The sequence below is a fragment of the Theileria annulata genome, chromosome 1 (assembly GCF_000003225.4).
Source record: "Theileria annulata chromosome 1, complete sequence, *** SEQUENCING IN PROGRESS ***".
NCBI classification, from domain to species: Eukaryota; Apicomplexa; class Aconoidasida; order Piroplasmida; family Theileriidae; genus Theileria; species Theileria annulata.
Window position 1 is genome coordinate 64,188 of NC_011129.2, and position 15,559 is coordinate 79,746.

General features: G+C 26.0%; 5 protein-coding genes across 5 annotated transcripts; 1 reads left to right on the forward strand and 4 right to left on the reverse strand.

Annotated features, from left to right (window-relative positions):
- Nucleotides 1–108: 108 nt before the first annotated feature.
- On the forward strand, nt 109–1,716 carry TA09635 (uncharacterized protein; the record flags this gene model as incomplete). Its single annotated transcript, XM_948487.1, has 4 exons — nt 109–234; nt 351–571; nt 654–791; nt 921–1,716. 4 exons carry the CDS (start codon nt 109–111, stop codon nt 1,714–1,716), a joined length of 1,281 nt encoding a protein of 426 aa, XP_953580.1.
- A 56-nt stretch (nt 1,717–1,772) lies between these two features.
- On the reverse strand, nt 1,773–1,934 carry TA09630 (cyclin-dependent kinase regulatory subunit, putative; the record flags this gene model as incomplete). Its single annotated transcript, XM_948488.1, has 1 exon — nt 1,773–1,934. One exon carries the CDS (start codon nt 1,932–1,934, stop codon nt 1,773–1,775), a length of 162 nt encoding a protein of 53 aa, XP_953581.1.
- Nucleotides 1,935–2,783: 849 nt separating this feature from the next.
- On the reverse strand, nt 2,784–6,315 carry TA09625 (uncharacterized protein; the record flags this gene model as incomplete). Its single annotated transcript, XM_948489.1, has 7 exons — nt 2,784–3,489; nt 3,520–3,916; nt 4,333–5,274; nt 5,647–5,728; nt 5,762–5,864; nt 5,970–6,085; nt 6,178–6,315. The coding sequence occupies 7 exons, from the start codon at nt 6,313–6,315 to the stop codon at nt 2,784–2,786; spliced, it is 2,484 nt and encodes an 827-aa protein (XP_953582.1).
- Nucleotides 6,316–6,427: 112 nt separating this feature from the next.
- Nucleotides 6,428–9,967, reverse strand: TA09620 (uncharacterized protein; the record flags this gene model as incomplete). Its single annotated transcript, XM_948490.1, has 1 exon — nt 6,428–9,967. The coding sequence occupies one exon, from the start codon at nt 9,965–9,967 to the stop codon at nt 6,428–6,430; it is 3,540 nt and encodes a 1,179-aa protein (XP_953583.1).
- Nucleotides 9,968–11,174: 1,207 nt separating this feature from the next.
- On the reverse strand, nt 11,175–15,143 carry TA09615 (uncharacterized protein; the record flags this gene model as incomplete). The annotated part of the gene is made up of 1 exon (XM_948491.1): nt 11,175–15,143. The coding sequence occupies one exon, from the start codon at nt 15,141–15,143 to the stop codon at nt 11,175–11,177; it is 3,969 nt and encodes a 1,322-aa protein (XP_953584.1).
- Between the last annotated feature and the right edge of the window lie 416 nt (nt 15,144–15,559).

Here is a 15,559-nt window from a genome sequence, read left to right on the forward strand (position 1 = left end):
AAATTAATTTATTAAAACACAATTTCCCATAAAACAAATTAAATTAAATTAAATTAATTAAATAATTAATTTATTGAATAATTTTAATTAATTTATTGAATAATTTGGATGGATGAAATAAATAAAGAATTAATAGAAAAGAATAAAAATCAATGGATATCATCAAATAAAATTGAATCAGAAGGATTAGAATGGCTATATAATGATCCAACTATACAAAATAATAATCAACTTGTAATTAATAAAATTAATATTAAATAATTAAAAATTAATATTAAATAATTGAAAATTAAAATTAATTAATTTATTTGTTTATTAAATTTATTTATTTGATTAATTGGATGTATTAGGAATTATATTTACTTGGTAAGAGTATACCAGGTAGTAGAGAAGAATTAAAGAAGTTAGATGAGAAATCAATAGGTTCATTATTAAATACAGAAGAAACAAATTTGTATGAACAAACATTAAATAAATTCAGAGAAGATCCTTTATATATTATTAAAAAACTTGAAACACAACAACAACAAATTATTAATAAATATACCAATCTCAATCAATATATACACAAGTAATTTTTATCCTATATCCTTTAACTACTCTTAATAGCCCTTATATAGCTAAATAGTATTAACTAGCTAGATAGTATTAAGTACTAGTACTAAGGGAGAGGGAGCAAGCACCGTTAGGGAGAAAAATAATAGTACCAAAATTGCTACTACGGGAAAGGGAGCTAATTTTACAGCCATGGAGTGTACCCCTGGAAAGGGAGCTAATTTTACAGCCATGGAGTGTACTACTATTAATCCTCTCTATACTCCTAATACTTTAACTACTCTTAATTACTACTTAAATAGTTAATATTGACTTATATAAAGTATAAATTATAATAACACATATAGAAATAAAAGTAAGGATAGGAGTAGAGACCGGAGTAGAGAGAGGACTAGAGATAGACGTAGTAGTTCTAGGGATAAGGAAAGGGATAGATACAGAAGTAGACGTATTCGTTCTAGAGACCGAGATCGAAGTAGAGACAAGGATAGACGTAGTCTTTCTAAAGACAGATATAGAGACAGGTATAGACGTAGTCCTTCTAGAGACCGACATAGAGACAAGGATAGGACCAGAAACTCATATCGCAAGTCTAAATCCAATTCACCGGATCGCAAATATAATAAATCCAATTCACCATATCGCAAGTCTACTAATGAAAATTCACCGGATCGCAAATATGAAGAAAATTTGAATAAAGAAAAATTAAAAGGACCAGAAAAACCAAAGAAATATAATCCAATGAAATATGCATTTGGTGTCAATGATGATATTTGTCCACCAATAGAAATTTTACAAACTGCCAAATTAAAACAATTACAACAAGAAAAAGAACAATCAAAGGAACAATTAGAACAATCAAAAGAACAGTCAGATGAACAGTCAGTACAACGGGAACACCAGTCAGTACAACGGGAACACCATTCAGTACAACGGGAACACCATTCAGTGGAACGTGAACAAATGTTAAATGAAGGTAAATTATATATTAAAGATAAACTTGATAAATTATCAAATGTTAATATTACTAATGATATTACTAATATTACTAATGTGGATGAAAATTTAAAAGAAGAATATTTAATGAAAATAAAGAGAAAATTATTTGAAAATACAAATTTATCAAATATTATCAAACATAAAATTCATAAACATAAATAATTCAATAATTAAACAAATAATTAATAAATTTTATTAAATTAATTTATTTATTAAATTTAATTAATTTTTTGAAAGATGAGAATATGTAATTCATATGGTGAATAACCAATATGTATCCATTCATTAGATATTTGTATACCAAATTGTTTCCATTCATATTCTTTTAATAATCTTTTACCATATCCATTTATATTCATTATATATTCTCTAGGTAACATTATCCATCTATAGATCAATTATAATAAGTATTAGAATAAGTATTAGTAATTAGTAATAGGATTAGTATTGTAATAACCTAATTTGTATGTTAGAATGAATAATTATAGAAGAATATTGTATATTCATTTAATATATTTTAAATAATATAAAATTGTAATATTTCTATTCAATGGAAAATAATTTTCAATCCAAATTCATAGAATTAACTCGAAATTAAATAAATTTAATAATATTTAAGAAATCAATTCTAAATTTAATAAATAAATGAATAAATAAGATTATAAAATTTGTAATAACTATAATACTGTTAATAGCCTTAATTGCTCTTTAAGTACTGTAGTAGACTCCTTGACTACTTACTAACTACCTATAGTACTCCTAAATAGCCCTTAACATACCTACTATAGACTACTCAGTACTAATAGTACACTTAATATACTAATTCTAATAATATTATAAAAATCCTTATATAGTATATAATAACCTTAAGTACCTTGACTACTTCTCTTAACTACTGTACTTAGACTACAGTATTAATGCTCTAATACCAATACTAATCCCTTTATATAGCTATTATCTACTCCAAGAGTATCTACTGTACCTAGTACCCCTTATATACTAGTATGTATATACACTTGTGTATATTACATAGGGTATACTAATACCATAACTATTACTATAGTACTACTAATATACCTAACAATACTATATACTTACTACACATATCCCTAATACACTTAAATACTCTTAACTACTTTATTAGCCCTTAACTACCTAATACCTCTAGACTACTTAAGAAGTACTTAACTACTACAGTAGCAAGCATCGTAATTAATATATATTTAAGATTATGAAATTGAATTATTATATTTGTGTAATGTAGTTTTACATCGTTGTATAATATCATTAAAAAGATCAGATTGTATATTGAATGATTTGATTACAATTTTATTAATAATTGCATGTTTGATAGCATCATTATGTATTGGTACTTGAAAACTATATACTGGACAATATGTAAATTTATTTCCAATTTGTGCTTGTACTATATCTATTGGTATTATTGGTCCAATTCCACCATGTATTAATGGTATTCTTACATTATATTCTTTTTCTATTTCTTCTATTCCATTCAATATTATTTCTAATATACTCATATAATTTACTCTTAATATTATTGGTATTATTTTTTTACCCGTTACGGGCACCGTAACGGTGCTTGGTCCAACGGTACCCTTAGTATTAGTATCCACAAAAGTACTCGACTCCCCAGTTTTAGTTACAACAGCAATTTCATTCAAAATTTTCTCACTAGTACACTCCATAACCATAGAATTAGCTCCCTTTCCCATAGTACACTCCATAGCTGTAAAATTAGCTCCCTTTCCCGGAGCAGCAAAATGGGTAGTAGAATTTTCCTCAGTTACGGTGCTTGGTCCAGTAGTATCCTTAGTAGTACTATTGGTACCAGGTACAACTGTACTGTCATTAGTACTGTCTGTTGGACCAAGCACCGTAACGGTGTCATATTCCAATGGTTTTAAATATATTGTACTAAAAATAATATTTATATATATAAATTACCTTTCTATATTTTCAAATTTATTTATTTTATAATCCGTTACGGTGACTGTATCACGGCAACCAACAACCTCACCAGCTTCTTTAGTACTCCTAACTCCCTCACCACCAACTACCATTCCATTCCCTGAATACTTAGTTATATACTCTATTCCTTCATCTACTCTTACTTCTCCTTCATCTACACCTTCTATTGCACCGGATTGTATATTGAATGAATGAATTGGTGGTCCTTGAATTTGTGATGATTTTAATATTTCTAATTGTTTTCTATATTGACATAATCTAAATGCGTCATGTTGTGACATTATTAATAATGTATCATCAAGACCAACACCATCCAAACTCTTCAATCCTGTAATACTAACCAATTCACCAACACCAACCATATTCATCTTCTCTAACAATTTTATTGAAAACATGAGTTAACAGTAATTAACAGTAATTAAGAGTAATTAAGAGTAATTAAGGGAGTAGTTAAGGTTGTTAGAGCTATCTAAGGGTATTAGGAGTATTATGTGTATTTTAGGTATCTAAGGCTATTAAGGCTATTTTAGGGTATTAAGGTACTTAGGGGTATCTAAGGCTTATTAACTACTTAAGACTGTCTAAGGCTAATTTTAGGGTATTTAAGCCTATTAAGTACTCTAGTAGTTCCTTAGGTATTCTAGGGGTTATTTAGGCTATTTAAGACCAATTTAAGCTATTAACTACTTAAGGCTATCTATGGCTATTAGGCCTATTAACTAATTAAGGCTACTTAAGGGGTAGTTAAGTAGTTACCATTAGTATTATTATATATAGAATTGATTTTACCATATGTTGTACCAACAATGAAATAATTTCCTTCAACAATTTGACCAAACTTGACTAATAAATTTATTATTATTCCTTTTGATTCGGTTTTTGTTATTTCTATTATATTTCCTATTCCTTTTATACCATTTCCACTTTTTATTAAACTATTTGATCTTCTAATATATTTTTTATATTTCTCCGTTACGGTGTCTGGTCCACCAAGAGAAGTATCCTCAGTACTAGACCCGAAAGGGTCTTCCTTAGTATCCATATTATCCTTAGTACACTCTATGGCTGTAGAATTAGGTCCCTTTCCCATAGTACACTCTGTACCCATAAAATTAGCTCCCTTTCGCATAGTACACTCCATACCCATAGAATTAGCTCCCTTTCCCGTAGTACATTCCATGGCTGTAAAATTAGCTCCCTTTCCCGAAGCAGCAATTTTAGTATTATTATTTTCCTCCGTTACGGTGCTTGCTCCAATGGTAGTAGTAACCTCAGTACTAGTTAAGGGATTACTATTAGTACTGTTAGATCCGTGTGACCAGTCACCGTAACGTAATTTAATATATTTATTTAAAATAGTTTTTAAATTATTGGATAAAATTAAATTATTAATTTCATTGAAATAATTATTAGATAAATGTCCAGATTGATATAAGATTTCACATTGTAATTGTAATTCAGATTTAAGTATTTCTAGATTAAAATATAAATCAGTTTTAGTAATACAAAATAGTATTGGTATTTTAAATTTGTCAGCTTGTAATATTACATTACGTGTTATTATTTCTGGACCTTGTGATGATATTACAATTATACATATATCTGAATTATATATTGCTCTACCACGTATTATATCATAATTCATATCACCTGGTGTATCCAATATTATATATTTCAATTTCTCTTCTATTATATTATAACTATTTATTATATAATTATTATTCTTCACATCTACAGAATTATTTTTCTACATTAATTAACTATATAAATTCTAAATTAACTAATTTTAGGAAAAAATAATTCTAAAAATAGTGATTTTAGAAATAAATGTCAAAAATTGATCGGGTTAGGAAAATAAAATTTTCCTCGATAATCAGATCTTGCTGCTTCAACCACTCATATACCAATTTTTAATTACAAAAAATAAATAAGTGTACTAAAAGGTTGCAAAAATGGTAGTTAGTGGGGTAAGCTAAGTTAAGGTGTTACGTTACGGAGCTTGGTCAAGCAGTAAATAATTAAGGATATATAATTAGTGGTATAGCTAAGGGTATAACTACTATAGATATTGGAGCTGTGGGAGCAAGCACCGTAACGGAATACCTGTAAAATTACTAATTAAAGTAGTTTTTCCATGATTTTTATGTCCAACAATAGAAATAATAGGAATATGATTTTTAATTTTCTAAAATAAATATATTTGTTTATTTAATTTTACTTGTGGTATTTTAGGTTCTGGATCAATTTTTATAGGTTTATATCCCATTAATTTACTCAAATAACTTGATATATCATATGATATTATTATATTTCTTTTATTACTAAATTAATAATAAATTAATGAAATAATTAGAAATAAATTAGAAATTAATTAATTAATTGGAAATAAATTAAAATTAAATTAATTTGATGGTGAAAAATATTACTTGGTTTGAAATGTTCTACCATATGAATCAGACCATTTGTATAGATTTTTAGTAATTGATATTTTAGCATTTCTAAAACATGAAATATAATCCAAATTTAACATTAATCTTAATTCCTATACAAATATTAATTCATCAACAACTAAACTAACTATTTAATTAAAATTATTAATTTAAGTTAAAATTAATTTTATTAAATTTAGATTACAGAAATGGAAATAAATGGAGGTAATAATATTTCAGGTGATTTTTGTTTTCTTCCATTAAATAATATTTTTCTAAATCCTATACGTCCAATAGGATTATTTTTACCTTTATATAATTTTATACTACTATAATATAACATATTAATAAAATTCTAATTTACACATTATAAAATAAATATTAAATTAAAAAAAATATAATAAAATTAATAAATATAATTTAAATATAATTTTTAAAAAATTAATAAAATTATTTTAATAATATTTGGATTGAAAGAATTGATGTATAGATTTTGGTGATATGATTTGTGGGTAAAAATCATTTTCTATTAATTTTGTATTTTTTAAATTATTATTTAAATTTTCTTTTTTTAAATTATTATTTAATTTTTCTTTTTTTAAATTATTATTTAATTTTTGGTGTTTAGGATTTGGTAATTTATAACGTCCAACTGATAATTCGATTTCTTCCGTTACGGGGTCTTCCATAACGGTGACAGGTCCACCAAGAGAAGAATCCTCATTACCAGCCCCGAAAGGGGCTTCCTTAGTAGTACTATTAGTACTATTAGTAAGTCTATTAGGAGAAGTAATATTAGTAGTAGTACTTTCTGGTGGACCTGACACCGTAACGGGGGAATTAAATTTATTAAAACATTTATCATATAATAATGTAGAATTTTCTTTTATTTTTTTTAATTCTATTGATATATTTTTAAAATCATTCGTTACTGTGCTTGCTCCAACTGTACCAACAGCTCCCTTTGGAGTACTATCATTAGCTCCCTTTCCCGTAGTACACTCTGTACCCATAGAATTAGCTCCCTTTCCCATAGTACACTCTGTAACCATAGAATTATCTCCCTTTCCCGTAGTACCTGACACCGTTACGGGAGAATTAACTTTATTTATTGGTGGTATTGGTAAATTAAAATCTTTCCCAATACTCAAATTATTATTATTAAAATTATTATTAGTAAAATTATTTTTAGTTAATAATTTAAGTTTAGAGATCCATAATAATATTAAATTTTTGGATTCATTTGTAAATGACCAGATTCTTGTTTCTTTTCCATTTTTTTCTATTAACTCAAATCCATTTGGCATTCTTATACGTATTAATTTGGAAAAATCTGATAAATTTTCATCATCATATGTTCTTAATATTACTGATTTTAATTCTATTATTGATTCGATTTCTTCCATTACGGTGTCTGGTCCACGGCCAGTAATATTACTGGACTGGGATTCGAACCTACTACCTATAGCTCCCTTTCCCTCCGTAACGGTGCTTGCTCCAATGGTACCCTTTCCAGTAGTACTAAAAGTGTTATTAGCTCTCTTTCCCTGAGTTACGGTGCTTGGTCCTATGGTACTAATACCAGTAGATCTGTTAGGAGAAGTACTGTTTGGTGTACCTGACACCGTAACGGAATTAAATGGATTATCATTATTAAAGATATATAATTTATTATTATATAATATTATAGCTCTTTTACATATGATTCTATGTATATAATCTTTTCTCCAAAATATTCCTCTTAATTCTCCATTATATATTATTTCCTCCGTTACGGTGACTGGTCCACGGCCAACAACCCCAAAAGGGGCTAACTTAGCTCCCTTTCCACCAACCCCAAAAGGGGCTAACTTAGTATCCACACCAACTCCCTTAGTATCCTTAATACCCATAGTACATTCCATACCCATAAAATTAGCTCCCTTTCCGGAGGTACACTCCATAAGGGTAAAATTAGCTCCCTTTCCCGTAGCAGCAATTTTGGTACTATTATTTTCCTCCGTTACGGTGCTTGCTCCAATGGTACCAATATCCTCACCAACTCCCTTAATACCCTTACTACTACTAACCTTAGGTCCATTACTTTCTGCTTGACCAAGCACCGTAACGGAAGTAACGCTCAAAATAAACTCTCTAGTTTCATTAATTATATTAATGAAAAATTGAAATAATGTAAAAAATTCTTCTAAATTATTATTAATTCTAAAATTTAAATCATTTAATAAATTATTGATATTATTAACATTTAATTGCCAATGTGGTATATCAAGTATTAAATCATTTAAATCTTGTGAAAAATATAATAAACTTTCATAATCATTTTTAATTTCTATAAAAATATTTAATTGTAATCCTGGATCATTAATTTGTAAAAAATTTTTTAATCTTAATAACTTTTTAATTAAATAATTATTAAATTTATTACTTAAATTTAATAAATAATTTAATTGATTTGTACAAAGTTGTTGTAATATTTTTATTTCATTTTCTATTATATATATTTTATTACGTAATATATCATTTATTGATTGTATTATATTATTTATTCTATTATTTTCATTTAATTTTATTTGTCTTAATTCTAATTTTATTGGAATATATGAATTTTTCTTCTCTAATAATATTCCTATACAATCATTTATATATTCTTTTATTTCTATTATTCCCATTTCTATTATTATTATCTTATGATTTCTATGTTCTAATCTACATTTCTCACATATTAATTTAAAATCACATGTTATACATACTAATCTTTTTTCTAACTCATTCTTAACAGGATTGATTGGATTGACAGGATTAAGGGGAGAAAGGGTAGTATTAGGATTAAGGGGATTAAGGGAAGAATTAGGATTAACGGGAGTATTAGGAGAATTAGGATGTTTATTACATAATTCATATGGAAATGTTTTAATTTCATTATATAACATTACTTCAAGTCCTGTAATAGGAGGATTGGTAGTAGTTATAGTAGTAGTTAGAGGATTAGTATAGAGTGGATTAGTAGTAGTACATTCCATAAGGGTAAAATTAGCTCCCTTTCGAGGGGTGCATTCCATAAGGGTAAAATTAGCTCCCTTTCGAGGGGTACACTCCATAAGGGTAAAATTAGCTCCCTTTCCCTTAGTTACGGTGCTTGGTCCAATGGTATCCTTAGCACCAGTAGGATCCTTAGTACTGGTGGTTGGACCTGTGGTACCTGTGGTATCAGTATTAGTTAAAGGATTATTATTAGTACTATTATTATCATCTTTTCCAGTACTAGCACAATTACTGTCTGTTGGACCAAGCACCGTAACGGGAGAATGTTTTATAAAACATTGATTACAAAAATATTTAAAACATTTATTACAATAATTTATACCAAATTTTATAAAACAATTTAAACATAAATTTTTATTCTCATTCAAATTCTCATTCCTAGTCTCATTTTCCAACTGATTCCCATTTTCCCCCTCATTCCCTTTCTCATTCCCATTTCCCCCCTCATTACCACTCCCACTCCCACTCCCATTACCAATCTTATTTTCTATTAGTTTATTATATTTATTTAAATTGGTTAAATAATTGTTATATTGTATTTTAGTATTTTTAGATAAAAATTCTATATTAATTGGTAATATATTTTCCATATTTCCCAGTAAATCACCATTTTCCAAATTTACTAATCCATTCTCCAATCCATTTACTAATCCATTCTCTAATCCATTCTCTAATCCATTCTCCAATCCATTTACTAATCCATTTCTGAGTAAATTATTATTTTCTAAATTTCCGAGTAAATTATTATTTTCTAAATTTCCGAATAAATTATTATTTTCAATTTGATTAATAAATTTTGGATTTTTAAGTTTAAAATTATAATCAAAAATATCTAAAATTTTACCAAACGAATTTATTACAGATTTTGTTATTTGTGGTACTTTTATATTAAAATTATTTAATATTATTGATAATTCATATAATTTCCATCTTTCTATATCCAAATTCTCCATTTCCAAACACAATTAACAAATTAACAACAATATTAACAATAAATTAACAAATTAACAAAAATTAAGAAAATTAATAAAATTATCTCTTAAAAATCATAAAATTAATAAAATTCTGAAATTATTTCTTAAAAATCATAAATTTACACATTCTTAACACATTAATAATATTCTTAACACATATTTATATTCTTAACACATATTTATATATTTTAATATATTTTTATAAAAATTTAATAATTTTAATTTTTTATAAAATAATTTAATTAAAATTTTATTAGACAAATATAAATGTGCACTTTAAATTTATAGGGATAATATATAAATAATATATTAATTTGTTTTGATTTTAAAAATTATTATTAATCCATTCTTGTATATATTTAATAATAAAATATAAATATTCTGTTTTATATGAATGATGTATATTACCATTTAATTCTTTTATTATTAATTTATATTCTTTATTCTTACTTATATCATATACTCCCTAAAAAATAAAATTAAAATTAAAATTAAATAATTTAATTAAAAATTTATTTTAATTTAATTTTATATTTATTTTATTTTATTTTAATTTAATTTAATTTTATTTTTCTATTTAATTTATTACTTGTATAGAACATGCTGGATCATTATTGAAATGTATTAATAATGTTGGTAAATTTTTAGGATAAAATTTCATATTTTTTATTACTTTTTTTGCATAAATTAATATATATAATACCATTTTATATGTAAATTTTGGTGGATTATATTTATCATCCTAATACATTAATTAATCAATAAATTAACTTAAATTAAGGGAAATTAACTAAAAATCCAATTTTAGGGAAAAATAATTCCAAAAAATGGATTTAAAAAATAAATGTTCAAAATTGATCGGGTTAGAGGAAATAAATTTTCCTCGATCCTCTCAATCTTGCTGCACCTAAACTACCTACTTAACTAATACTTATATACCTAATAGTATTAGATAGCTATAGTACTGTTAACTACTTAATAGGCCTTAATAGCCTTAAATACCTAACTACTCCTAATACCCTTAACTAAGTAACTACTCCTTAAGTAGCCCTTAACTACCTATATACTCTTAACTACCTATATACTCTTAACTACCTATATACTCTTAACTACCTATATACTCTTAACTACCTATATACTCTTAACTACTATTAACTACTACTTAACTACTCTTAACTACTCTTAACTATTTAAGAACTATTGTAATTAGAATAACTAGAGGTTTAGTAGTGGATTGGGAGCTGCTGTAGCAAGCACCGTAACTTCTTACATTGAGTAATATAGAATATTGATATGATTGATTGAAAACAGGTAATGATTTAAATTTATTAATATTTCTAGGACAAATTAATGCCAAGAATTTTATTAATAATATTTTCAATTTTATAAATCTTGTACCTAAATGATTATCCATATTTAACATTCCTGATAATGATATTACACCATCCACTAATAAATCTTCTACAAATATATTATCCAATTCCTCATTTTTCTCCTTAATTTTCTTATTTTCCTCAAATTTACCAATTTTCTCCTTAATTTTCTTATTTAACCCAAATCTCTTATTTAACCCAAATTTCTTATATTTCTTCTTCATTTTATAAATAGATTGATAATAATATTGTATAATACGTATAGATAAATTAGCACCAAATGAAAAACCAAATAATATTATACGTTTTTTCTTTTTCCAATTTATTAAATTTACAAAATTATTTAAATTTTCAAATTTATTTAAATTAAATTTATTATTATTTAAATTATTATTATTTGAATAAAATTGATTATTTATAATAATAAAAATGAATTGTAATAAATCATCAAGAAAATCATTTGTATTATGTATATGTGATCTTATAGAATCATAACTTTCAGAAAATCCATTTGATTGTAAATCCATACCATAAACATCATATCCTAAATTATTCAATAATTCCATTAAACTATTTTTATATTCATAATTTGGTAATAAATTAGATTTTTCTGATATATTTGATTTATTTGTTGATAAATTTGTTAAATTCTCTGATTTATTAGATTTTTTAGAATTTTCTGATATATTCTCTGATTTATTAGTAGTTGATGATATATTAGTAGTTGATAATATATTTGGTGACAGATTGGTAGATATATTGGAAGAAAAAAAGTTATGTTGAAAAATATGTTTAAATCGATTAATATTTAAATTATTTAAATTATAATAATTTAAATTAGGACAGATTAGAAATGGATGTGTAATAAATCCGAAATTTTCATAATTCCATTCTAAATTATTTCTCATGGATACTTCTATAAAATGTAATCCTATACCATGTGTTAATATTATTATACCTTTGGATTCTTTTATTCTACTTCTATATATTCTTATTTTTAATCCTTTTTTATTTATAAAATTACTTGTTTCTATTTCCGGTACGGTGCTTGCTCCAACGGTACCAGTTTCCTCATCAACTCCCTTAGTATCCCTAGTACCAGCCCTGATAGGGGCTTCCTTAGTATTAGTATCCTCTCCCTCAGCCCTGATAGGGGTTTCCTTAGTATTAGTATTAGTATCCATAGTATCTTTACTTTCCTCAGAAAAAGTACTCGACTCCCCAGTTTTAGTTACAACAGCAATTTCATTAGAATTTTTCTCACTAGTACACTCCATGGCTGTAGAATTAGCTCCCTTTCCGGTGGTACACTCCATACCCATAGAATTAGCTCCCTTTCCCGAGGTACCAAAAGTGTCATTAGCTCCCTTTCCAGTAGTATCCTTAGTAGAATTTACTTCAGTATTCTCATTCTCAGATTCTATAGTAATCTCCCCTTCTTTAGCAGATTCTATAGGAATTTCTTTTACAGTAAATAACTCATCCTCAGATTCTATAGAATCTTCCTCATTCTCATAATTTACAGTAGATTCCAAAATACTATCCGTATTTACCTTAGATTCCACACTAATATCCTCTTTTACAGTAGATTCCACATTAATATCCTTATCTCTGGAATCTTCTATGGAATCTTCCTCATTCTCAGTATCTTCTATGGAATCTTCTATATTATTAGTATTTTTAGTATTATTGGATATAATTTTGAGTATTTGTGATGTAGAAATATTATGTGTAATAAAATAAAAAAATTGTGATTTATTAATATTAATCCAATAATTTAAATAAATAAAATAATTAATTTTTCTTGTAAAATTATTAGATAATAATAAATAACATAAAATTGGTAATTCTGGTGTTTTTATTAAATATGCATAATCACAATATAAATTAAAATTTGATTTCCATATTATTGATTTACCATTTCTTACACTTATTATTTTTATACCTGGTCTTGGATATATTATTTGTATTGTTCTATTTATACCAAATGTACTTGTATATAATTTCTCTTTATTTATATTTTCAAAATCTATTTCTATTTCCATTAATTTATTTAATTTTTCCATTACGGTGTCTGGTCCACGAATAGTATTAGTATTACTGAACTGGGTTTCGAACCTAGTACCAAACGGTCCAATACCTACTTTAGGTGCAGCAATTTCGGTACTATTTTTCTCACTAGTACATTCCATAAGGGTAGAATTAGCTCCCTTTCCAGGACTACCAAAAGTGTCATTAGCTCCCTTTCCAGTACTATTAGTAGTTGAAGTACCTAAGGGTTCAGTAAGTACTGTAGTACCTACTTTAGGTGCAGCAATTTTAGTAGTAGAATTTTCTTCCGTAACGGTGCTTGCTCCAATGGTACCACCATTAGTACTGGTACTAGGTATAACTGTACTATCCTGAGTACTACTTTCTGGTGGACCAGTCACCGTAACGGGAAAATATGTATATAATTTATTAAAAAAAGTATTACGATTAATTTGATACCATTTGGAATTATATTTAAAATAATATTCCTCAGTAATATCAATCCCATTAGATAAAATAATATAAACTAATTTAGGTTTAATTTTATTAAAAACAGATGTATAGAGTAGATATTCATTTTTTTTCGTACGCCAAATGGATTTTAGACATATTGGACCCCAATTGTAATCACATAATTTATTAATTCTTATACCAGATGCTGGTGCATATGTTGCATAACGTTCATCTGAATGATTCCATATCACATTACGATGTGAATTTTTATCATTTAAATATATTGTATATTTTCCTAAACAAGATGATTCCATACGTATTATATTAAATATATTATAAAAATTCTCTTCATCTATTTCATTCCATACACGTCCATTACGATGATAATATATTTCCGTTACCTCCGTTACGGTGTCTGGTTCACGGCCAGTAGTATTACTGGACTGGGATTCGAACCTAGTACCTATAGCTCCCTTAGAGCCCTCAGTACTATTACCTATAGTACACTCCATAGGCATAGAATTAGCTCCCTTTCCAGGAGTACACTCCATAGGCATAGAATTTGCTCCCTTTCGCGAAGTACACTCCGTGGCTGTAGAATTAGCTCCCTTTCCCGAGGTACACTCCATAAGGGTAAAATTAGCTCCCTTTCCAGGGGTACACTCCATAAGGGTAGAATTAGCTCCCTTTCCCGGAGTACTAAAAGTGTCATTAGCTCCCTTTCCCTCCGTTACGGTGCTTGCTCCAACAGTACCTGTAGTACTACTAATACCCTTACTACTACTAACCTTAGGTCCATTACTATCCGTTTGACCAAGCACCGTAACGGGAGAATTAAAAAATTGTATATGTAATAATTTAGAATTATGTTTAAAAGTAGTAACTTTAATATATTTAATATTATTATAATTTTTCCATATAATACCATTGGAATCAATAATTTCAGTAATAATACCATATGGTATAAAAACTAATATATCTATACCATAATAATTCTGTCTAATTACTTCAAATCCTTTAGGTCTACGTTTTAATATATTTAATACTAATTTCTCATCAAATTCAATTTCATCCAATTTTTCTGATTGTTCCATATTTTCGGAATTTTCTACATTTTCTAATGTTTCTACATTTTTAGTATTTCTAAATTTAGTAGTAGTTTCATGTATATTTGTTGATTCTTGTAAGTTTGTTGATTCTAGTGGATTTATAGTTTGTTGAGGATTATTTTTAGAATTAATATTACAAGAATAATTTTGTAAAGAAATATTTAATATTATTAAAATTATTAACTTCATTATTATTCAATTTTTTATTAACTTTATTAATTTTTAATTAACATTTTATTCAATTTTTTATTCAATTTTTTGTCAATTGTATTTTACAAATTCCTTAAAGTTATATTACAACATTCTCTTATTTATATTACAAAATCTATTTATTATATTACAAAATTTCATTTAATTATATTACAACATTCAATTGTATAAGAAATTTTAATGGTATAATTGTTATATATTACATATGTATTGCGATTAAAATTACAATTATACCATTAGATATTTAAATATTTAAAATCATGTTTTAAAATTAATTATAGAATCCAATTTATATTCTAATAAATTAGAATCTATAGAATCCAATAAATTACAAATTACAAATTAATATATAAAATAAATAATATAATAAAATTTGTATATATATAAAAATTATA